At 37.3% G+C, this 24565-nt stretch overlaps 1 protein-coding gene across 1 annotated transcript in view; it reads right to left on the minus strand.

Annotated features, from left to right (window-relative positions):
• The window catches only part of LOC139690832 (uncharacterized), a 162144-nt gene that overhangs the window by 30620 nt on the left and 106959 nt on the right, over positions 1 to 24565 (minus strand). The window contains exon 2 of the mRNA XM_071588426.1: positions 509 to 742. Within this exon, the coding sequence (XP_071444527.1) occupies positions 509 to 742 (234 nt within the window). The remainder of the gene's footprint in view (positions 1 to 508; positions 743 to 24565) is intronic.

The raw sequence follows: 24565 nt of genomic DNA on the forward strand, positions 1-24565 counted from the left end.
TGTAAAAAATGTCTGATTCACAAAAGATGAAAATATTAAAACTATCCTTGGTCTAGAAAATGAATCTCTCGCAGAGCGGAAATGAATCTGTGAAGGTATCATGTGCTACACATTTACTTTAATCAGTATCGCAGCATACCATTGGGTAGGGAAAGAAGTATATACCAAACCAAAAAATGACCAAGATGGCTAAGAATTGGCCAGATAAAAGGATTATTATCTCAAAAGGAGACTTTCGTTTAAGAGCAACCAAACATAAACCATAAAAAATATGACAACATAAAAGGATGCTGTCACGTCTGAAATATTTATTTGGTAGGAATGTGACAATAAAAAACCATTGCAAAAATGTCCAGTCAATACAAACTGTAGATATAAAGCGAACGTGAAATACAGTATAACTTTCTGAAAAAAAATTAGCAATGACATTCAAGACCGTTACATCTCCTTCCCCACGATGAAAAGCGTTGGATCTCGCGGCCGAGTTGGCACTGCAACGCAAACGTACCGGATTCCGGGTCTTCCCCTCCTTCTCGATCAGGCTCTGGAGGAAGAAGCGAGCCAAGGCGTTCCTGTCGCTCGTCACTTCCGGCTGTGATGGGTATTCCGGCTGGCCGTCCGCGTACGAGATGGTGGCTGCGGACGAGGAGCAAGGCAGGGGCGGCAGGAGGAGCGCGACGAGGAGCAGGGAGGCGAGGGCGGCGAGTGGGTGACGGGAGAAGAGGCGTGGGGGCCACGGCATCTGGAACGGGAGGGCAGGAGGAGGGGAAGAGTGAAGTGATTAGTGCTGGATGCTCGAGGGACGGGAGGACCGAAAAGGAGGGCCTCTCTCCGAAGGAAGGATCCTCATTAGAGGGGAGTATGCATTGCAATGGGAACCAAGAAATGTTAGAAAAAAACCCCTCTTGAGAGAGATCTCTCCGGCCCGTGTAAACAACACTGTGTTCAGTCAACTGGGGAGTAATTTGATGGCATTAGATTTCATGGTGTGCACCAGAGACAAATAGAAATGACTGGGATTTGAGTTTAAACAATTTATCAAGGTTTAACAAATTTCGGTAAAAATCAATCTTTTTCTCTTTTTACCATCGTTGATTTATAATTGGAAAATTTGCATAATTTCAATCTTTAGACTGAACATTACGGGCAATACATGGGAAGGAAACAGAAGAACTCATAATTTTCATCGAGTATTGGATGTAAAAATTTGGTCAAACTACCATTGAGTATTCTAATGAAGATACAAACTTCATAAATTAATTCTAACTTAAGAGTAGACATTAAGTGCAGTAATGCATGCACAAAAGAAGGAAAAGTTTACAGAGAAAAAATTGAGATAGTATGATCAGGGAATAAAGTACCTTAACACAAAATGGTAGTTTTGTATCTACAATTAAGAAACAACTTTAGGCACTTACAACTAAGATGAAGAAGAAGGAAGAATAAGAGCCCATTGGTTAATTAGAACTTAATGGTGACGTACTTTGGCGCAGTTATTCGGAAAAGAAAATACAGATTTTAAGTAGACATTATCAGAGTAACTTAGTTATAGAAATGAAATAACTTCTGCCTTCACTGAGGCCTACGAAGTTTCCATTAAAGAATAATTAAAATAATCTCAAAAAAACCGTGAGGGATTTTTTACGAAATAATGGATGAACGAACAAAAATTAGTTTAAAAACACGAAATGTGTTCCTTGTTTTTAACTCGTAAATGGAAAAATTCAAAATGAAATGTATTACAAACTAATTAATATAGCTATATATGAAAAGAATATAAATGTCATATTCGAATTTCCTTACCTATTTCTATACAACATAATTCAAAATTGCTATTCTAAACAAATTTAGACACATTAATTTTTTTTGCTTCAAAACTCCTTAGAGAATTTTTAATCATAAACTTTATCAATTTAAGAAGATCTCTAAAGATATTATTTCAAATTTCCTCTTTTTTCCTAACATAATGAATTTACTGATTACTATAGCATTGCATTTACTCAGGTGGTTTATAGCGTGCCTATATCATAGTTTTTGGTTTAACCAGGAAGAAGTGTGTGATATAAGAACCCAATAGCTGATTTATTAATTAAAAGCACTAATGGTAAAAACGTTCGAATCTAAAAAAACGGAAGTAACTAGAGATAACATAATGCGATGCTACTTCACTGTGCATGGAAAAAACCTTCCATATTCATCCTCTGCGCATAATCCTAGGTATCCTGGTAACTATGCAATTGGTGTTACTTAACTGCGTTTTGTTGCATAAACACCAGGATGCAGTATGCAACTACGCAACCTCCATCGAAATATTTGGTGCAAATAAAGAGGCATAGCCGCGGTGCAGCAAAAGGGTATAGCCGCGAAGTTCATGAAGTGTGTAGGCTTACGCCAATATTAATTCATATAATATTTTAATATCTAGGTTGATACCGTATTTATAGCACACTTAAATTATTCACACTAATTGCACAAGAAGTTCATTCTGAAAACCGAAATAAATATTAATATTACAATTTTTTTTCATTAATTCTGAGTACTAAGCATTGAGTTCCGAATATTATGTTACTTAGTAAAGCTACTAATAAGTACTTAGCATTGCGTACCTTAAAAAAAACATGTGTGCCTCGAAATAGGCTCGTTGAATATGCAGTCTGACAAACGTGGCAACCGTTGTTTTAACGTAGCTAACTCTATAGTAAATGACAACAGGAAATCAGGACGCCATCATTTGCAGAAACAGCAGCTTACCACATATTTTTACTGGTATTGATTTCATCACAGGGATGTTAGAAACTTCATATGCAAAATATTCGGAAATTGTGGTCGTTTCCTAATTTAAACACCAGGGGAGGACTACTCGATACAACACATTAATCAAGTGACGACAGAATTATTGGTATTATTGAATCCTAGAAATATAGACCTAAGCCTAGAAATTCTCCGGACCTGATTAAGATTTTTAAAAGTTTAAAGGCTAATATTGGGATTTACCGCAACGAGATACCATGATGAGTAACTCACAAGATAACCAAACGAGATAAAGGATTGAAAATAATGTATCGAATGAGTTAATTAATCACTGTAGTACATCGAAAGAGCTATAACGATTAAGTAAATAAGGAAGTAGACCGCAGACAAACGTAACCATGTGAGGAAGTGTATATGCCTTTGAAAGACAACATGAGGAAATAGTCAATTACAGAAAGGAAGAAATAGGAAAAAAATGCTTCACGATAAAAAACCTGGCAGTACGAGGAAGCTATGAGACTATTGTTTGAGAAAACTATGATACATATCAACTGGAATATATAAAATGAAAAAGTGGGAACAGTCAGAAAAAAATCAGCAAAATTGTCCGCAAGACATAAAATGGAAATGCTAATCGTCTTGCTTGAAAGCAAGCAACAAAGAAAACATATAAAATAGCTAGCACAGATGGTGAAGCCGACTTAGGTGCATTCTTTCGAAGGACTCAGAAGTCACAGGGTTTTAAAATAAATCACAGTGGAACCAGTAACATTCACTATGACTAAACAAAGATAAACCACCAAATTAAATTCAAGAAGATAAGGGTAGTAACAAAAATTGATTGGCAAGAAGAAAAATCAATATCCCGATAAAGAGAAACAACTCAAATGTAGATGAATCTCAAATGGACGCTGGAAACATACACAAAAATATATAGTGAGGACGGCAGATAATAGAATATGTATCCTAAACTACTGAGAGTTGAAAAAGAAATTTCAGGTAAAAGGAAAACGAAATAAAAATAGAGATTAAAGTTGTACAACGAGGTACAGAATTAAATCGTTTTAAGTAGAACCTGAAGCAGCTTATAAAATAGTGTGAAATTAGGAGCATAATGTAAAATGACATGTAATACGCCATTCAAGAAAAAATCATACTCAGAGCCGGGTATAATGCCGCTATGAGAATCCCAGCGTTAACAAGTCCCCAAAAATCTATATATTTGCAAAGCAAGTAAAATTCTCGAGAGGTTTTAAAAATATCCTTAAGGATAATCTATCCCAAAAAGAAGAGTGATACTAAATGTGACATTTTGCTAAAATAATTACTACTGAACAAAATGTAGCAGAATTAAACGTACAAGGCCACTGGGATTTAGGAAATGGAGGATAGTAAGAGAAAAAATTTCAGCGCTTAAGCTTCTTAGAGAGGATAGAAAAAAACTTTCATCACATTCAAGTATTTGGATAAATCGTTGGCTAAAGTCGCCTGGACCAGAGCAGTACCTATTATGAAGGACGTAGGAGTGTTATATATTGCTATGGGAATGTTAAGTTGAATAAAAATATACTGTAGTGCTTCATTGTTAACATTAATATCATCATCAATACCATCAATACCATGTATTATTATCATAAAACAAACATCAATAGCATGAAACAAGAATAAAGTAAGGTAAATGAAGAATATTTATTTCACCTATCTTAATCTGTGTATGTATTTAATCAAAGGAAACGCCATTGTAGTAGCAAAGAGAAAATAAATTAACCTCCTAATATTGCTAGTGACATAGCCGCGTCGAAGAAAGCATGTTAGCTTCAGAAAAACCTACGCATAAGTATGAGATCATGATAAGATGTGTTGACAACGCCCTGTTAAAATAATCGAAGGAAAAGTGAAACCAATAACATCGACTTTAGCGAAATAAAGAAATATTAACATAAAATATTGGACTCAAAGGGATAAAAATGTTTGGTCATGTGATAAGCTAAGCAATTAAAAAATCAAAAAGTGGAATTAATAAAGGGAAAATGAAGATTATGAAGGGATTAGCATAAACCTCTTGTAGATATATTAAAGAATATCTGTCACTTCTAACGCAAGATTAAGGGTCAAAAAAATGGAACACTTTCTTATGGAGAAAAACATCAACATAGGTAGTCGTTGTAGCTGTCACTTGTTTACTAAATCACATAATTTTCGCTATGCATCATGAGATTGAACTAGGTACGGGTACATTTATACGAGGGCCATCCGGAAAGTAGTACCCGTTCGTGCCGCATGAAGTGCTGACGACGCGAGTAGCCGCTGGACGAGGTCAGATAGCTTCAGTGGCTTGTCTGCCTTCTCTGAGCCAAGTTGCGTGACGCTAGCATTGCCTGTGTTGTTTCTGTGATTGTTTACAATGTTTAAAAAAATTGAGAACGCCGCCAGTTGTGAAGTGAGGGCAGTGATTAAATTCCTCAATGCAAGAAACGTTCGCCCATGTGATATTCATCGCCAATTAAAGGAGGTGTATGGAGACAATGTAATGGACGAGTCGTCTGTTCGGCGGTGGTGTCGCAACTTCAACATGGGGAGGGGGAACACACACGACGATGAGCGTTCGGGGAGACCGTCTGTCATTACAGACCAACTGGTGAGCTCAGTTGACGAATTCGTGAGGAACGATCGGCGCGTCACAATTGATGACATCTGTGAGCATTTTCCCAATGTTTCTCGAACAATTGTTCATGAAATTGTTAAACACCATCTGCATTATGCAAAAATTTGTGCAAGATGGGTCCCTCGCGTGTCTCAATGAGCTGGCGGCGAAGGACTATGCAGCAGGAATACAGAAACTTGTCACACGTTATGACAAATGCCTTAATTTGCTTGGAGATTATGTTAAGAAGTAGTTTAAAGTATCCTCTTTCAAATAAAATTTTTTATGTTTGTTAATATTTACTTTTGTGTCTTTATTTCACGAACGGGTACTACTTTCCGGATGACCCTCGTACATACGAGTATTTCTTGGCGTTATATAAGAAAATCATGGAAAAAACATTATTAGAAGACTAAGTACGACTACAGGGAAAAAAATAAGGAAGATGCTTAAAGACGGAGTTAGAAAAAAAGCAGATTGGCAGAAAGCAAAAGATTGGCAGAAAATTTTCACAATCCAACAAATTATGGAATTTGTGACATATGATTGTCTAAGTGAGTGACCAAATAAAAAAAAATAAAAAACGTAAATATTGGCAGAAAAAAATCTGCAATCGGAGTACCACTAAACTAAATTTTAAAAATCTGAAAATCAAATCGGGCTATATAATGCTTACATTTGAACGTTTTCATCTCGAAAATGCAATTTCAGCGTCAAGAAAAGCACATCTGTGTACTCAAAATACCGAATATATTTTAGTACCCTATATTTTTTTAAGCACTTCATACATAAATATTCAACTAACATGATAACCATTCGTGTATCTCTAAGTGAGACATCACTGATGAACTACTTCAAAATCACCACTTTTCTATGGATACGACTTTATATACGTGATCATTTTATTCACTCAGCTTCAAAAATATAAAACTGAGCATTTAAGGATATTAAATATATTAAATAACCTTCAGGCAGGTGATGGATAGCATATAACTTGTCTAATGTAATTGCTAGAATTTTGTGAATTTCAAACTTTTTGAATACCATTGAACCCGTGATTACTTCAGCACTCATTGACATCATTGAGAATAAGAAAGGTAATAAAAACGGTTAAAAGTTCACTAACTCAGGTTCACTAACATATTATCATTGAGAAAGCCTTTTAAAACAATTTTTAGTCGAAAAATGTGATTTATCAGTTAAAATGTCAACCTTGGCTATTAATGCTTTTAATTTCGCTTTCTTAAGTAGCTGGATCGAGCAAAATATTGCCTTTGGCAAGTCTAATGAACAAAGTTTGGGAATCTACATAAAAGAGGATGACGCCTTGGAAAATATTCACCGAATTCTTCAGCGGAGTAAATCTGTAATCTAAACGGAACTCTGAAGAAAAGAAGGAAAATTCAAACGCCATTGTGGTGGGTAAACCTTTTCAAGTAGGTAAAAAAGAATCAGTCGCGGATTAAAGGACACCGGATAAAAATCCCGTGATTAAGTCTCTTTTGAGTTAACCAAGATTAAAAGTGATGAGAGACAATGTACTTTTCTTTATGTTTGAATAAAATTTTTGATAATATAGGAACCATTGAATCTCATCCATAGGAGATTAGAGGGGTGATCCAAGGTCACTTTCCAAGTGTCTCTTCACGCAAACCCACACACATTTTTTCCGTTCTCATAATTCAAAAATTACCTTGCAACCTTCATGAGCACGTAGTGAAAGTTGTTAATGTACGACAAGGGCAGTAAGAATATGAATCATATAACTTGAAACTCAAAGAGACTCATTTTCTCTCTTAAATCTATCAAAAGCGAGTGAAATAACTCTTGCTCTAACGAGTTACGTTTTTATATGTCAATGCATTATTGACTGGCGTAAATGGACAACCGTATTTTCATCAATTGAGCTCTAGATACACGATAATATTGAATTATGAAAAATAGTCTGCGGTAACTAAAAAATATTATATTTTATACGAAAAACGATGAAAAATTAATAGCCATTCCATCACAAATTATGTATGGTCTAAAAATTGCATTATTAATGTATGCTGAAAAATATCAAAAATTCATTTCCACTATCAAAATTTAAAACAGATACTTTATTATATTGTATTAAAAACGTTGTTGCAGCAGCCTATAACTGGGATTCAATCAATTGCCGTCCTTTAAACATTCCCAGTCAGTCAGCCAAAACTTGTGTTTAAAGCGCAAAGAAACGAAGAAGAGGTTAACTCAAAAATGAGATACACAAAAAAAATCATCTGGACTTAACTCAAGAAAGGCATGAAAAAATTAAAGGTAGCCTTTTAACTTTATCTTCTCGCGAAACATCACACTCAGAAACAAAGTTGGTTACACTTCCAACCGTTCTCGAGTACTACTCCGGGAAATATAGGAAGTCTCATAGATTTTAATCGGCCAAGTTTGAATCTTTACCTTTGTAATTTACATTACACGCGTCATATGTCCCATTTATAATTACTTTTCTTTCAGCAACTCATATTACCCTCTTTAATGAGTACTTACTTTTGAAGACTTTGACTTGAAGAATACCCAATCTCACCCAAAATACCAATGCAATTTTATGTCCTAGGTATATGTGTAACAAGGTCGCCAATCGCTTATCATCTTTTTGCTTTATCACGAAATATTTTTGTTTTCTTTTTCTGATCGTTAAGCGTTGACATTCAACCACAGCATATTGTGGTAAAAATTTGGGCTATTACTACAGTTAACTTACAGTATGGGGTAAAAAAATTGAAAATATGGCACAAATACCCGGGGAATACGATAATAGGTCAGTGGTTTCATGTGGGCACTTATAGATAACTTTGGACTCAAATATTGCGGATATTCCTAAACGATCTACTGAGTGAACCCGTGAATATTATTTAGAAGCAAAATTTAAGGAAGCAGTATCATCAGGAGTGACAGCAAGAGAGAGAGAGAGAGATAATGAAGAATAGGCAGGCCCAGAAGGAAGAGGAACGGAATGGGGATAGGGTGAGAAGATGGTGAGGTCGAATGCTAGCGCTTTCAGATACAGTATGGATGTTCGGGAAGCATTCATCGGAAATTGAACTGGCGGGATAAAGACAATGGCATGGGAAAATAAAATAAAGCAGTTGACTAAATTTTAATGGCAATTCTACCAAATGAACTGTAGAAAAATATCGAGACTGTATTTCCATTACCCTATACATATGTAGTCATCGGAACATTACACAATATCTTCCTTCCACCCGACGAGACTGCCGCAAGAACCCCTACCATTGAAAACTCTGAGGAAACACCTAGTATCTCTTTGCACAATAGGAAAAATATTGAGAACCGAGGAATTGCTGAATCTTCATAATACATTCACTTCTCACCATCTAGAAATTCAACTCTAAACTCTATATCCTTTCAGGATTGCAAAAATTTAAGCTTTATGCGGTTTATAGAATGTAGTAAATTGTAATCATATCCAGTATTTTTCTGTTCTAACCCTACGAATGATATTGATGCAAGGCAATACTGCCAGATTTGCTAATGAGGTCGGAAAAATAATTTCAGTGCCCGGTACGCTCAAAGGACAGTTGCTGATCATGTTTTCTTGAAAATTTGTTTCAAATTATTAACAAACGATTTCCGATTAAATTAATTTTAATTATTTTTTATTTATGCCGTGATAAAATTATCCAACATTGGAAAAACGCCACCCAATTATTCGCCCTTAGTTTGAAGTAAATGCATTACCAAATTGTAAGGAAACTTTTCTTTCGCTGTCCTTCCAACAAATGGTAATAATGGCACGTAAGTGTATTACATATTTATATATGTATATTATATGATCACAAGTAAAATATCTGCAAGACTTAATTAAACCACGGTATAATATTCCCTAAACTCACTCCGTCAAAAAGTTTATTTCGAGGAAAAGGATACGTTGGTAGTTTTTTATTGGTAACGCTACCAATTTCAGTCTCAAAATAGTTCGTGGTTAGCAGTCTCAATGATAATCGTAGAGCTACTTTTGATTCTTACAAAGGTGAAAATTAAAAACTCATACGATTCAATATTATGTATGGATTAATTCAATAGTTACTGTGATTCATTTTGAAATAGAAAAGCTTCAAAATATAAATGGTGGGTTGAATAGGGTGTTTTTCATTAGAGTTCCATGATTGGCTAAGTTGATCTCATCCCTGTGTAAATCATTTGTCCATTAATTTCAAGCCATTTAAGGACAAGATTTTGAAACTAAAGATGAAGAAATCCTACTTGGGTAGACTAAAATACATGTATTTCAATTTTTACCGACACAATCGATTCAATCACTTCTTTAAAATGAATGAAAATTGTAAAACGGAAATCCATTCGTAAAATTTATTAGATCAAAAATATAATGGACATTAAAAAAGGCATAATATGCTTTTGTTTGGAGAGTCTTTCATACTTTCCACGTCTTAGGAATTACCTATAAAGCACTACCACGCTGGTTATGAATCCATAACGCACCCATTAATATTTGAGGCTCATATTTAATTATTGCTTTTATGAAACGGGACAAAATCCACCGTTATTTTCCCGTGTTGCACTGAACGATAATTTCATTTCTCGCTCCATATAACTTGCAATTAGCTAACCGCTTATACAATTAACACCGTGCGAATTTCAGTTGCGTCCTTTTGGCAAAATGGCGTTTCTTCTCGTGGTGGGGGAGGATGAATGCAAAAGAAAGAGAGGAAGGAGAAAGAGGAAAGGATAAAGGGAGGGGGAGAATGTGCGCAACGTGGCAGCTAACTAAATTAATGGTGCTTGTACACGCTGCGTGGGATTACAGGCGGTGTACTTCTCAACCTTGTGATGACGTATGCCAAAGGAGCCGAGAGCTTGCCGCCTCTTTACAGTTGCGGTCGAGTCCTGAAATCTGTTGGGCCAACTCAAACTGGAGCGTGAGGAACTCTCAGAGTCATTCCTTTCATCCCTCCGTTGAATTCTACTCTGGCGCCAGAGAGCGCCCGGAGGCTTTGCAAACACATTTATTATTTCTATGGTCACTATGAGGTTGCTTGGTAACCTGTGAGGAAAAATTCCTCTGATATATTTTTTTAATACTTCAGGAAAGCCCGTGAATGTTGTGCTTTGAATGTGGATCCAGCAAAATTACAGTTCAACGGAAGAACCTCGAATTGTTCTTGGTTATGTTAAACAAGTCCTACCTCACTTGAGGAAAAGAAATGAGTTTTTGGGAGGAATTAAGAGGAAGGCACTAAAAGTGGATATGGAACGTATTTTATTCAAATATTCTACCGAATAAAGGTAGGGTTTGGAGGTTACTTACGACTATTTACTTCGAAGAGAACTTCTGAGAACTTCATCTTTCTTGCCCTTTTCTAGCCCTTTTTCTTTCTTCAGTTTTTCGTGACTCCTGCCTTCATGCTGTTTAAATAACCTATTCTCTTTCTTCCCCTATCCCTCTTACCCAACGTTCAACACGGCCTTCAACATCCCACCATCTTTCAATATTTCCTCCATCCTCTTTCCATGCCTTAATCGGATTTCTTCCAGTAACTTCCTCTCTTCGCTCACCCTATTTAAGAACCCTGTGCTTGTCTTCCTCTCTGTCAAATTATTCTCTTCATTTTCCACCACAGCCACATCTCTATAGCCTCCAATTTACGTTCATCCTCCGGCTTCAAAGACCAGGTCTCACATCCATAAAGTACTACCCTCCATATTGAAGTCCATAAGAGTCTTGTACTAATCTTTTTCACATCTTTATACAGTGTGGTCGTCATTTCTCTTCTTCTTGTAAATTTCTCTTTTACTAATGCAATCCTTCTTCAAATGTGCCCAGTACTATGACCCCAGTCCTCAACAAATACAATCCAAATGCATGTATTACTTCACTTAGTCTAGTCTACTTCCTTCTACTTAAATGTTCAACTTGGAATTCCAACTTTTCAGTAATCTCATTACTTTTGTACCCTTGTGATAAATCAAAATTCCATACCTCTTGCATTGATCCTGTGAAGCCCTCAATAATAACTGCAATCCCTTGACTGCGTGACTCACAATTACTTGATCATTTACAAATATAACTTTATCATCAAACCACCCACCGTTATTCCCCTCTCATGCCACGCTTAACATTTCCTCATCATATATTTTTTTAAATACCGACGATAAGGAGCACCTTATTCTTCATCATTCCTATCGTTTTCTTTGCAGATGACTTCATCATGATGTGGAACTGCGACTTACATTTCATTCAGCTATTCTTAGATATTGATTTTACTGATAAGTTTTTCTTTGTCCACCTTCCTTTTTATATATGTCTTTAAGATTCCCATTAGTCCTCCTTCATTATGTCTTCAAGATTCTACTCTGGCGAATCCCTACCATTACTATTTTTTATTTTTTTAAATTGCATTACAACTAAATTATGATCTGAATCTGCATCCGCACGTGAGAAGCTGGGAGAGTATGGCGGTGTTTCTAAATTTATATCAAATTATGATATAATTTAACTAATATCCACCTGCTTCTCCCTCTATACCTACATTAGTTAACTCCCATTTCCGCAGAACTCGACTTCCTTTCCAGCGGATTTCAAATTTTTTTATGCTAATTGATCGAACAAACTGTCTTCTTTTTCTTCCGAATGACTACTTGTCGGCATGTACCCCTGATTTACTATCAGATTGTTTTGGTCAGCTTTTATTTTTAGGGGGCCTTTCACGTTCTCAGCACGTTGTTTTGCAGACTGGGGCTAAAACTATCAATCGCCTGTTCTACATTCATTACCCTTCTCCCCAGTTTCCCATTCAGTACTAAAACTACTCCTCGCTGCTTCTCCTCCCTCACTGTAAGCACTCTATAACAGTCCAAGTATTCCCCGCTGTCTTCCCATCTCACCTCACTCTGATGTCAACTATGTGTCCTTCCTCCATTCCTCTCTTGATGATTTATACCTTCCCTGTCCTCATAATCTTTTTAAAATTTCAATTACCTAACCTAGTCGTTTCATTCTCATTTTGCGCCTTATTCACCAATGGTTTCAGCATGGATATCGTTTGATTACAACCATTCCTCCGCTGCCGAACACGACCTTGCCCAGTAAGTTGGGCCACATAATTATCAGGATTCAATTTTTTCTTTGTGCACGTACATATCTATCACGGGAATAATAATGAAGGCTGTTTCCATTGGCTTTCTTAGCATGTGACGTGAACGTGACACCTTCATTAAATGACCTTCACACCACTGGGGTCAGACGCTTTTGCAGCCGCCTCACTGAGGAATAGACGCTGCTCGGAATACATTTCGTCTGGCTCCAACTCTTCAACCTATGGGTTACCCTACCAAGAGAAACTATCGTTGCCCCCCCCCCTAGTACAGCTATAGGGGGCAAAGAAAGGCGCCACAGGTCCTTCTACCATTGCAGGGTCGAGGTCCGTTGGGAGGGCCAAAACAATTACAACTTACATAAATAAAGTTTAGATTAAGAGCGGAGGAATGGGAATGGAATTGTACGTGGACTTAACATGGGCTTATTATCATATAAGGACATGTCTATTTAATGTTGAGTTATGTGGGACTTAGAGGCGCTTATTTTCTGAGTGTACAAAAAATTGACATTGACCCTGGCAGTCTCCTAGTAGCAATCGTTAAATACCAACCGTAGAGAAGTATCAGACAAAGACTTTAACCGATGATAACGATTTCTATAATCTATTATTAAGGTTAAAATTAAAATTAAAAGGATTAAAAGGAAAATAATATTGTAAATTTGAGAGAATTATAAGGCCATGAGAAATTCACGTATCTACAAAATTGCAATGGAAATAAAAATAATTTCGAAAAAGATCGTAAATATGCAACGCACTAATTTTCTTAACATGTCACTTTTTCCCTTTGCCTTGGGTCACCTTTATGCACCTTGATTTTTTTTCATGTCAGCTAGCAAGCAGTATGCATAATTCAGGAAAATAACCCACAAATTTTCAATCAATCTCCAACTTTTTTATCGTAACAATTGGCAAATATTTATTAAATAAAATGTGTTCCTTAAATATGCTCCCAGATATATTTACGAGAATTTAGGCCCAAAGATAGAGGGAATAATATATATTATTTTACCGAATATTCAGTTCATTGGATAATATATTAGTCTATTTCGGAAAAATTCTGATTTCCTATTTTTTTAATCAAACCTGCATCGCTCATTGATACTTAACGGAAAACTGGCGAGAATCTTACAGTTCCTTTGTCATTCTGAATCAAATTTAGGGCCTCGTCTGTGAGCATGTATAATCTAATATTTCTGAACGCCATACAAATTCATCATAAGAAGTACGGAACATATAGTTTACGGTTATCATACCGGTGTTTCGGATACGTTTGAATATTATCATGTGAAAATAAACCTGAATACGATGTATCGAAGAGATGCATAAAAAACTTATGAAATGACGTCAATCCTCAACAGCACCGTGTGTCCCACTTTTTGGCCATTGCTCTCGGACTATTCTCAGAGGGCTCATCAACATGTTAACAGACTCTGACCCTTAATTAACATAATTATTCATCGAGAGATATCGCTGAATTCAATAATGAGGCGAAATAATAAGAATAATTTAAATTGATGGCTTTACGATCAATTTCATGGTGTTTACCAAATTACTCAGACTCATGGTTTCATGGTAGATGACTCAGGCAGTAATGCAACAGGTGTAGACCCAGAGATGCAGTGAAGGATAAAAGGAAATCAATAATTGAAGCGGGTTGGAAATAGCGACAAAGAAAAAAATGTGTCCAAGGGCAGTAATAATTAATGTACGTAGAAATGTCCGAGTCCTAGTAAACAATACCAAATGGTCCAAAGAGCGACACTGGAAATCACAGAAACAATCTCGGGCGTTATTTAACAAAATAAAATCCATTTATTCTCATTTTAAATAGGAATATTTGCAGGCAATAACTGCCTCAACGTTCTCCGTTACCCTAGAGAAAATTCCTATTGGGAAAATTACCATCGTGAAAAATATGTTAGTTCCATAAACATCATGAAAAATATCAAATGTTTTCCTCTCGGTGAATTTGCGACGCAATGAATTGGTATTGAGAAAAAAATTAATGACTATCTATTTCTTTCTCATCAGATATGAATTATTTAAATTTAGAATTTTAGCTATAGCAAATTTCAGAAGCCTTCGGCAATTTATGACTCCACACATATTTTGATTTGCTTTTTTTATTTAGAATCTAAATACCACTCACTACCCTGCTTTTTTTGCCTCTTCATTGTCGGTCCCATCATTTTTACTTTATCACGGACCGGAGGTTTGGAGGCCCGAGGAATATCTTTCTTTCCCGATTTCCATGAGTTGAAATAGAAGTTAGCGGCCACAGAAATAAGTACATTATGATTTCTGGTAATTTTTACGCAATGAATGCGAATTTGTGTATTATGCTAAAGCATTCAACACCGACAGATGAGTGCTCTGTCAAGAGTGCCATGAGGATCAAATTAGCTTCTGTTTCAACGTAAGTGATGCAGGTGGAAGATTTTCTTGCCATTTAAAAGAACTACAGAAATGTCGGCGGAATTTACTCCCACCTGCTCATGTGTACACGAGTGAGAGTGCTTCTAAGTGTAAAAATCATACGCTCGATCAAGGCGAATACATTTTTCCAGTAGAATAATTTCTTTTTTTCTCTCTCTCTCTGAATTTTCTGAAATAAACTCCACATTTGACTAATATTTGATCGCCTCGTTTCCACACATATATTATATATATATATATATATATATATATATATATATATATATATATATATATATACATATATACATATATATATATATATATACATATACATACATATAGTATATACATATATATATATATATACATAAAATATCTTCATTGGTTATATTTCCTGCTATTGATTTATGTGTCCTATCTTTCATTGCATAGGTACTTCAAAAGAATCGCACATTACCATGCAAATAAGGATTCAGATGCACTTTGACAAAACTTTGTCTTACGGCTTCTTTTACTTTAGGCATTGGCTTGTGTCAAATGATGGGTTGAAGGCGCTAACGTGTTACGAAAATTGCTCCGCACCTGAGGCGTCAGCGTCAAAGGCTTAGGACCGCACATTGGACAGGGGAATAGCAGTGGAAAATTTCTGTGACATAATTTCTGCTTCAAATCTGCTCCCTCGGTAAATCAAAGCTGCTGAAAATTGAGTCGTCTTTATGAATGTTGTAAAAGGTAGTCGCTGCAGACACCATAGCGATCTATATACATAATCTGGCTGATCAAAATAAATGGGTAGTTGCATGAGATTTATATTGTTTTGATTTCCATTTTTATGCAACCTTTGAGTGACAACATTACGGTTTTTTAATGGTATTTATGTTCAATGTTGTAGCAATAAAGTCAACAAAGTAGGAATATTACTGCGGCGGTGAATTTAGCAATCCTTAGAAATTAAATGATTCCAAGAAATTGATTAATTTTCAGAGCATAGCGAAATTTGTGAAGGCATATTACTCGGATTAAGTATGCTTTCAGGAATGACTTTTGCAATAAGAGTTGACAATGTTTTGCAATGTTAATACGAGGTACAGAAAAAGTATGGCAAGAGCTAAAAAAATGGTTAAAAGTTAAAACAACTTTAAATAAATCTTCACAAGAAAACATTTTTGACAACATTCTAATTTGAGCATAAATTAGGAAGATTACGTTCAGTTTTTTATAAATGTTAATCAAAAGAAATGTTATTTCTACAAAATTAGATAGTTTGAAGTTCATCTGAATACAAGCTATTTTCTTTTCTTATTATACTTATACTATCTCTCATATCTTGATATACTTTGGAAATTTTCGAGTTTTATTTTTTGGAATTATTCTTTGGTGTAATGAAGCATTTTGTCTAAGTCCTGAGCACGACGGCAAAGTAAGTTATCGAGACGTCGTCCACTGAATACACTTGGCTTGATGGGACACAAATGAATATCCGAACCGGAACACTTCAATCATAACAAGTGGCGGGTATTAAAACATTCTGCTGAAAGTTCTCTGCACAATATATTTCAGTAAAATTCCCTATCCATTTCGAAAGGTAGAGAACCAGAGTTATACTGTAAACTCTGGCCACACTTTTGAACGTCTGATCAAACAAAGGGGGGAGGGATGCTCGCGACGATTCCGAAATCGCTTCTCTCTCTGTCACATTCTCGCTCATCCATGTCATACATAAATAATACCGCTCTAATAGTCAATTTCTCCAAAGATAATTTCATATACACATATATTCCAGAATTCGCGAATTATACTTTCTACTATTCGTCAAAAATATATTTCATGCGTTTTTAAATTATAAGAGAGCATATCTTGATCCTATTCAACTAACTTGCTTCTCCGAATAGTGCGTTAGGCATGTATATAAATATTAAACATTCTAAAAAGGCATAATATTTGATCTGGAAGTGCTAGAATCCAAGTTTCTATGTCGATTTTGGAATAGCTACAAGCTTGCTTGATGTATATAAAATTCATCCTGACCTAATTACAACATTATTTACCTGGAAATGTCAAAGCTTCACTCGAGTGTCCATTAACACAAATAGCTATCGTGATATAATGATTCGTCAAAGTCATGCTTTTATCCCCATAGTGGGTTGAAAGTCCACAAAGAGGTCATCAATGGCCATATTCGAGTTAACTACCGATTACGGAACTTCCTGATGGTTGAGTTGAAATGGTAGAATCAAAGGTTGTCTTTAATGGATGTCCATAAAATACGAGTATGAATCATTACAATCACGTGGATAGTATAAATAATCTCACACATTAGATCACATGATATAACACGTTACCAAATATCATATGAATCGCTTTGGCAAAACGGCAAAAACTCATATTTATCTCTCGTATACCCTCAAATAATAATAATATATAACGCTTTTTTGCTCCATGCCTACTCCAAACCGAGACCAGGGTGTGGTGAATAACACCAAAACACCTACAGTGAGTCCAATTAAATATATAAATTTTCCATTCCATAACTACTTCTTAGTGCAGAATAGCATTTATAAATGCCATTGAAGGGTATGGCCATGTCGCTTATTGTTCCATTCAATGGTGTATCACGAGGTGCATCACGAAATGTTAGAACGATGCTTGCCGGAACGAATGAAATATCTATTCCTTTTTGCACTCTATGGTTACATGCTTTCAGTTATTTATTTTTATTTTTTCATTCCGTAGGAAATTGTATGTGTAGTAGTGTAGTATAGTTGTGGTTGGAGTTGGGTTGTAGGAAATGTAGTAGTGTAGTTGTTCTTGATGAATGTTTCCATCGTACCGGAAAATAAAATCACAAAAATCCCTAAATTTCTGTAGACATGTTTTCCAAAACCATTGGCACCCAGTGATCGAGGTCGTTGAAGTGGAAAATATTTTTAAATTTGAGGAATTCCATTGTTTTTATTTTTCTACACATGCGATTTTATTTTACTTGCAATTAGACTTAGTTCATCATCATGTAACCAATTTGAGCTTCAAACGCCGAATGAAATTTAATTATTAATAGTATTTCTATCATTGATTCAACATATTAATGACAGTGAAAATCTTTAATTTTTTCATTAAAGATCACAATGACAAAGAAGAAATCATCTGAAGTCTCGTAAACCGTTGTTCTCCCATTTTTGCGTTGTAATCTATGGCGCAACATCCCTAAAAATGTTGGCTGGATTCAAAGTGCTTCAATATGAGGAGTATAATATTGTATCGAGCTCGTGAGGTTTGAGATCATTCAATGTTTTATTCTTCTCTTGAAGAAAAAGAGAGATAAAACAATTATTTCCATGCTCATGTGGGAGAAAATTACATCATACGAAGATGGATACAATTTTAATTCTATAATGTCATTAGTTCCTTCACATTAGATGAAAGAAATATTATTTCTTTATCTATTTATTCATTCATACAAAGCCAGAAACGTACCTTTCACGAGGTTAGCCACCCTATTACGAATAAATTGATTGAAGCGAAAGCCATGGTATTTAAATGAACGGCCAATCTAATTTTACCATCAAGAATATACCTTTATAGTGAAAGACTTTCCATTCTATTCTAACTTGTCATCAAGTCTCAAAATTCAAACGTAACAAAAGCGTGAATGCTGGCGCACTTGCTACAGTGTAAAAAAGCCTATCGATATGGTAATATAATGGTGAATAGTTATGGTTAAGATATGTATATCAGTTGAGTTAGGTTTTTGATGGATCCACTACCTACGCACAGCTACGCTACGCTAAATTCACATCCTTCAGTCCATCTAACATGCCTAATTTTTCTCCCTTATCTCGTTTACCGAACGTAATCCCATCTTCTCACAGTCTTCAAGTATTCCAGTGCGACTCATCGTATGATAATGCTTATTATTCATTGTTTTAAATTATTATGGATTAAAACATGGAATAGTAAGAGGATCTTAACTCTTTAATTAAGCGGATAAATTTAAAAGGAGTCATTCCTGCTATCAACGCCACTTCTCGTGGCCCAACGCGTATTTTATGATGAGTTCCATCAGTGTTATGGTCCGGTCGTGAAACCAAATCAACAATAATGCGGAAAAAAATTTCCATCACCACTTCCCAGGTCTTTACCCTTCACTGCTGCATTACTCATTTGCATGAGCCACTTTAAGACGTATTGCTGATGAAGTTATGATTAAATATATGTACATACACACACACATATATATATATATATATCTATATATATATATATATATATATATATATATATATATATATATATATATATATATTTATGTGTATATATATACACACACACACATGTATGTCAAAGACTAAACACATAAATAGGTCTCCAAATTTAAAATCAGCAGAAGCCTGAGTCGAAGACGAACCGCCTAAAAGCTGTTAGATGCAGCCTCGTTCCCCGTTTGGCGGATTACCGTTATTAAATCGCGAGCTATTAAAGTATCAAAATGATTATAGTTTTTACCAAAGGACCACGTGCTTGACTTTATTATACTCGTCTTCTAAGAAAGTTTTTTTATAGATGCACGACATGGCCTCCCGTGAGAAATTAACGTCTCCCAGAAACAGGCAGAGAAATACAGGGCACCCTGTATTTCTCTCTATGTTTCTCCATCTCTACCTCTCTCACTCTCTGTCCTGTTCACCTAACCTCCCTCTCTCTAGTATTGGAGGCTTCTCTCAAAGAGAGGAAAAAATCTCGAAACATCTGTCACCAATGTGACCCCCGCCCGCGCCCAAAATTGGGAACCGCGGAAGGGGTGGAACTTTCCACCGCCCTTACCCTTCCGAGCACCCTTACCGACACTCCCAGACCGTATACCATTTAATCAAATCCCATCCTGCACAACACCGCTCCCCATTCCAACCCCGGGCGAGACATTATTCAGCATCACTCTCCTAAATGTAGCCTACGCTCAGCCATCGAAACATCAACTTCAACTCTCCCTTTCGTATCTTTTCATGCATACGAAAGCAGGAGCCAAAAGGAGCGTGGAGTCTTTCTTGACACGTGCCCCTCTTCCTTTTAAATCCATCTTTCTTTCTCTCCCTTCCCCTCTTTTCCTTTTGCCCCGTGAGTTTGACTTCTCGTCGCCGCCTTTCAACGACCCCTCTGAAAACCCCTCCCCCCTTCCGACAGTCCTCGTCCTCCAATCTCCCATCTTCAGATCCCTCTTATCCGTTAGAAAACGAAGTGACTAGGTCCTTCTCCTCACCTCTACTGTTCTCTCACCCCGGCCTCCTCAACTCCCGGCAGCCTCGCTCTATCCTTTCCCCCGCTCCGCCGCCCTCTCTCCGCTCGCCATGTCCGTCTCCCGTGTTCTCGGTCCTTTCCGACCTCGCCTTCTGCTTCCACTAATTAATTAATTAGTCCTTGATCCAGGTAAAGTTGATGTCTGACGTATGTAAGTTACCGCATGCATATCACTTCCTTTTTTTTGCTGTCGGAAAACTTAACTCGTTAAAAAAATATCATTCGTGCAGATATACAAGTATCCGATTTTTTCTTTACGATAAGCTGGTTCAGAGGAATAGGCTTATTATAATCGTACTGTTTCCATAAGCACACCAAACACTTTGTTACTCAAGCATATTTGATCATAATTATTGACAAATTAAAAGCGTAGATATTCCATTGTTACCGAATTTAATTTTAATTAGTTCAACAGTCAAGGTTTGTATAAGCACGAAACATAAATACAAACTCTTCCTGCATAACAAAGGAATTTGAACAAGAGAGTAAGTTCAAGGGTAGGCTGAAAAGTAATGCACACATGCTATTAGAGCGCGAACGAAATGACCTTCAGAAGCGTGCAAGGTGGCACGTGGAAGTAAAATTTCCCTTCAATAGGTATGTGCAGGTTTGAGATCGTTGCGTTAATCCAGTGCATTCCGAGAAGCGGAAGTATGGAGGCCTGTTCTAGTGCTATGCCAACGCGAATTAAACAGGGTTATCGAATTTTAAACAGCTGAAAAAGTGATTCCTACTGGGATTCATCGTCGTTTAAAGGCTGTTTATGGTGACGATTCTATTGATAGGTCTACTGTAAATCGATGGGTAGTAAAATTTCGTGGTTGCGAGCATGGAAAATAAACTTCTTTTGACTGTTTTGCGATGTTCACCGAATTTATGTGACCGTTTGTCGGGAAAGAGAGGGAATGATAAATTCTTCTCAGTAAATTTAGACTCTAAAATACCTCCGACGTCGAGTTTGTCGAGTTAAAGGCAGCCTGGCGCCAATCATCTTGCAGCATGACGACACTCGTCCACACACCTCGCGCGCAACTGGAGAGGCTCTGCGAAACCTGAAATTTGAACTGATTCTCCTTATTCCCCCGATCTTTCGCCTTGCGATTTTTATTTTTCTCCTCAACTCAAGACACAACTCAAGGGTAATATCACACCTCAAACGATGAGGTGAAGGTAGCTGTCAAGTCCTGGATTCGAGAAAGGTCAGAAGAGTTTTTCAGTGACGGAATGGAAAAACTTCTTACACGTTGGGAGAAATGTGTTAGCCTTAACGGTGACTATGTTTAAAAATAAATATATGATTTTGAAACTTAAGAATTTTACGTTAATACACTTGTTGCCCGATCTTACCATTTGTTTTTATTCGCACTTTTTAAGCATATCAGCATTACTTTTCAGCACACCCCCCGCATGTTATCACTCGCTTGTTTCTTTACACTACTTTCCTTATGACATTAACTGTTTCAGTTTCATTTATTATCAAATTATTCATTGAGTAACTGAAATAAAATTTACCATCTCCATTTATTTGTTATATTCACGGATGAACAATAAAAAACACTGCGTGTTACATGGGATATTTCGATAGCTCAAATTATTATTAGCATGAGAGAAACGCCACTTTTCTGTTATAATTATGATTCAAACTAACTGCTTCTCAAAATTAGACAATATTGTCTGAATAATTCGTGCTAGGTAATAAGTGAGCTCTGCCCTCACCTGTCAAACCTAAATGCGAGTTAATAATTGTGGTAATATGGTCCTTTTAATATATCTCAACCGGTTTCAGCACTTCTGCTTCATTGTCTGTGTTTTTGAAAGTGCTCATTTGATTGTAACAATTATGAATAAAACAACATCCGACAGGAATTCGATAAAAAATGGCCCAATACAGTAGCCCAAGAGCTAGAGCAGGCGCTGTGATTGTTTTTACAGACGCCAGCATGTAAGTCTAATTTAGATTAATTTCGATGGATCGGGTCTGTAAAAAAATTCGTCATTGTAGGGAACATATTCCGAAGTACCACTCTTCATGAGTTTAGTGTATGTTGGCGGGAGCATTCATCATTTTCGTTGGTATTCGAAAAAGGAAATGGAAAATATAAAAAAGATGAAACGCTAACCACGATTATTGGGATGAAATCCACTCAGTAATTCCCGTAACAATAAAAATTAAACTGAATTCAGCGAGCCATGATATACGAGGCACTGAGTTACCGCAGCAAACCTAGAGTTTCAGAACTTAAACATGAGTCAATCTATCCCTCAAGTTTTCCGAGTTGATTTAAACAATTTCGTGCGTTGAAACAATCCATTTAGATAACTTAAGGACGCAAAATTTCCAAGAAGTTCAATTGCATTTCTTCAGCTTAAATTTTCCTATACACCGAGTGGTAATACGAGAAGTTATTTACGAGAAATTAAATTAAACTATTTCATTTCAATTTCTATCCCTACTAGCGCAGAAATACAGAACACTCGAAGCAATAGAGAAAATTGTTTCGTGGACCTGCTTCATGATTTCAAAGAACTTCAAAACTTTGTTGATTCCGCATAAAATTCTTTATTACTAGACCCAACTTCTGTTTCTGTGATTTTTACGTGGAATTAATGAAGTTTTTGAGTTCTTTTAAATTACGAAGAAATAAAAGAGCAAAAATTTCTTCTCCGGTATAGTTATATCCCGTACGAGATTCACTCACTAGTATAGATTAAATTCTCTAAACCTAGGTGGCTATTGACCAGTGTGAGGGAGGAAAGCGGGCTGAATTTTGCTCAAAAGGTTCTTTCGTTCGTTCGCCCGACAACTTCACTTCGTCGCCAAAACACCTCATTCTCAACCCCTCCCCACCTCTTAATCTCCCTCATCTGCATTATTCTTCCCCCTCCCGAGAAAAGCGACCCCCTCCGCTCAACTCTCACCACCATGAAATCCCCCCCCCAATCCCCCACCACCCGAGCGAACCAACTCGCCTTTTCCCCCTTCCTCATAAATATTTCTTCAGGCGCCAAAACGGAGGAAGGAGCGAATTTAAGAGGGTGGCAAGCGGGGGGGCGGAGGATAGAGGAGAAGTATGGGAGGGAATGCGAATGCGGGCGGGAGACTCTCTTGTCTTTCTCACCCCCCCACCCCACTTATTTCCCGATCACCCTCTCCGCCTGCCTCCCACATTCGTTTAGAAATTGAATCCACGGGAGAGAGAGGGAGGCTCGGAAGGGGTGTGTGTGTGGGTATGGGGAGAGACAAGGGGGAGGAAGTCAGCCGTCGCCTAGACGATCGCCAGCGTGGGCGCGAAGAACCCCCGCGTGTATCCCCACGCACCTCCTCCCCCCGCCAAAGCCTTTTCCTCATCCCTCCCAACCCTTCCGTCCGGGAAAAAAGCGCGAGGGAGTGAAGAGCCCGCTCTCTCCTACTACATGCAAACTTCCTTCCTCCCTTTCCACTTCCTCTCCCTACCTCTCATCCCGAGTTCAGTTTCCCTCTCGACTCGCACTTGATGCGTAGACGAGGACTTATCTCTTCATTCCATCTCTCTCCTCCTCTCTGTCGCCCTTCCATCACCGGGAGCCGCAACGGGTAATGTATTTTAAGGAGCCTTTGTGGGGAGGCAGCACCCACCGACAAGGCCACCCGCGCGCACGTCCGATGACTCGGAGGGAAAATAGAATTCTATCGCTCCAATGTAATTCTTCGAGTCGGTCGGGTGGGTACGGTTGGGAGGAGTGGGAGAGGTTTGAGGTTGAGGTGGAGGGGATGAGACGTGGGACGCGTTGCCTGGAGGGAGTTTGAATGTTCTCCAATGCCGAGAATTAACAATGCGCGCGAGGTTCGATTGCGTACTCGGCGCGGGCGAGATTAGATTTACGCGTCGCCTTCGCTTAGCATCTGAGGCGTTAAACCGAGGGGAACTGGGTGTTAGTGCCGGATGGGTGCCCGCAGAAGGCTCGGCGACGGGAGTCTCACACCACCCCCACCATCGCTACTTCCACCCCTACAACAAAAGGATTAAAGGGACTATTTTCATAGCGCTAATAATTACGTTACTCCGGAGGGGTAAAGTATTTTACGGGCCACACATAAACATTCATATGCGTCAAATGATCAGTTTTGTTTATTTCAATTGTTCTTATTTTCCTGGGGATTGATCATTTGCTTGGATCGTGATAATTTGAAAGAAAATAATCGTTTTACATCCTAAATTAGGTTAGAGACTCGGTTCGAGCGAAGTGGGCACCATTGCGCAGCTTAAATTAAGCTAAACCCACAATCCTGCCGTCAGAAATTGCAATTCAAGGAGTAAAGAATATTTTTTTTGTATTTCGTAATGAGATGGTGCTCGTG

This window comes from Hetaerina americana, unplaced genomic scaffold (genome assembly GCF_022747635.1).
Source record: "Hetaerina americana unplaced genomic scaffold, ioHetAmer1.1.p SCAF_3, whole genome shotgun sequence".
In the NCBI taxonomy this organism is placed as follows: Eukaryota; Metazoa; Arthropoda; class Insecta; order Odonata; family Calopterygidae; genus Hetaerina; species Hetaerina americana.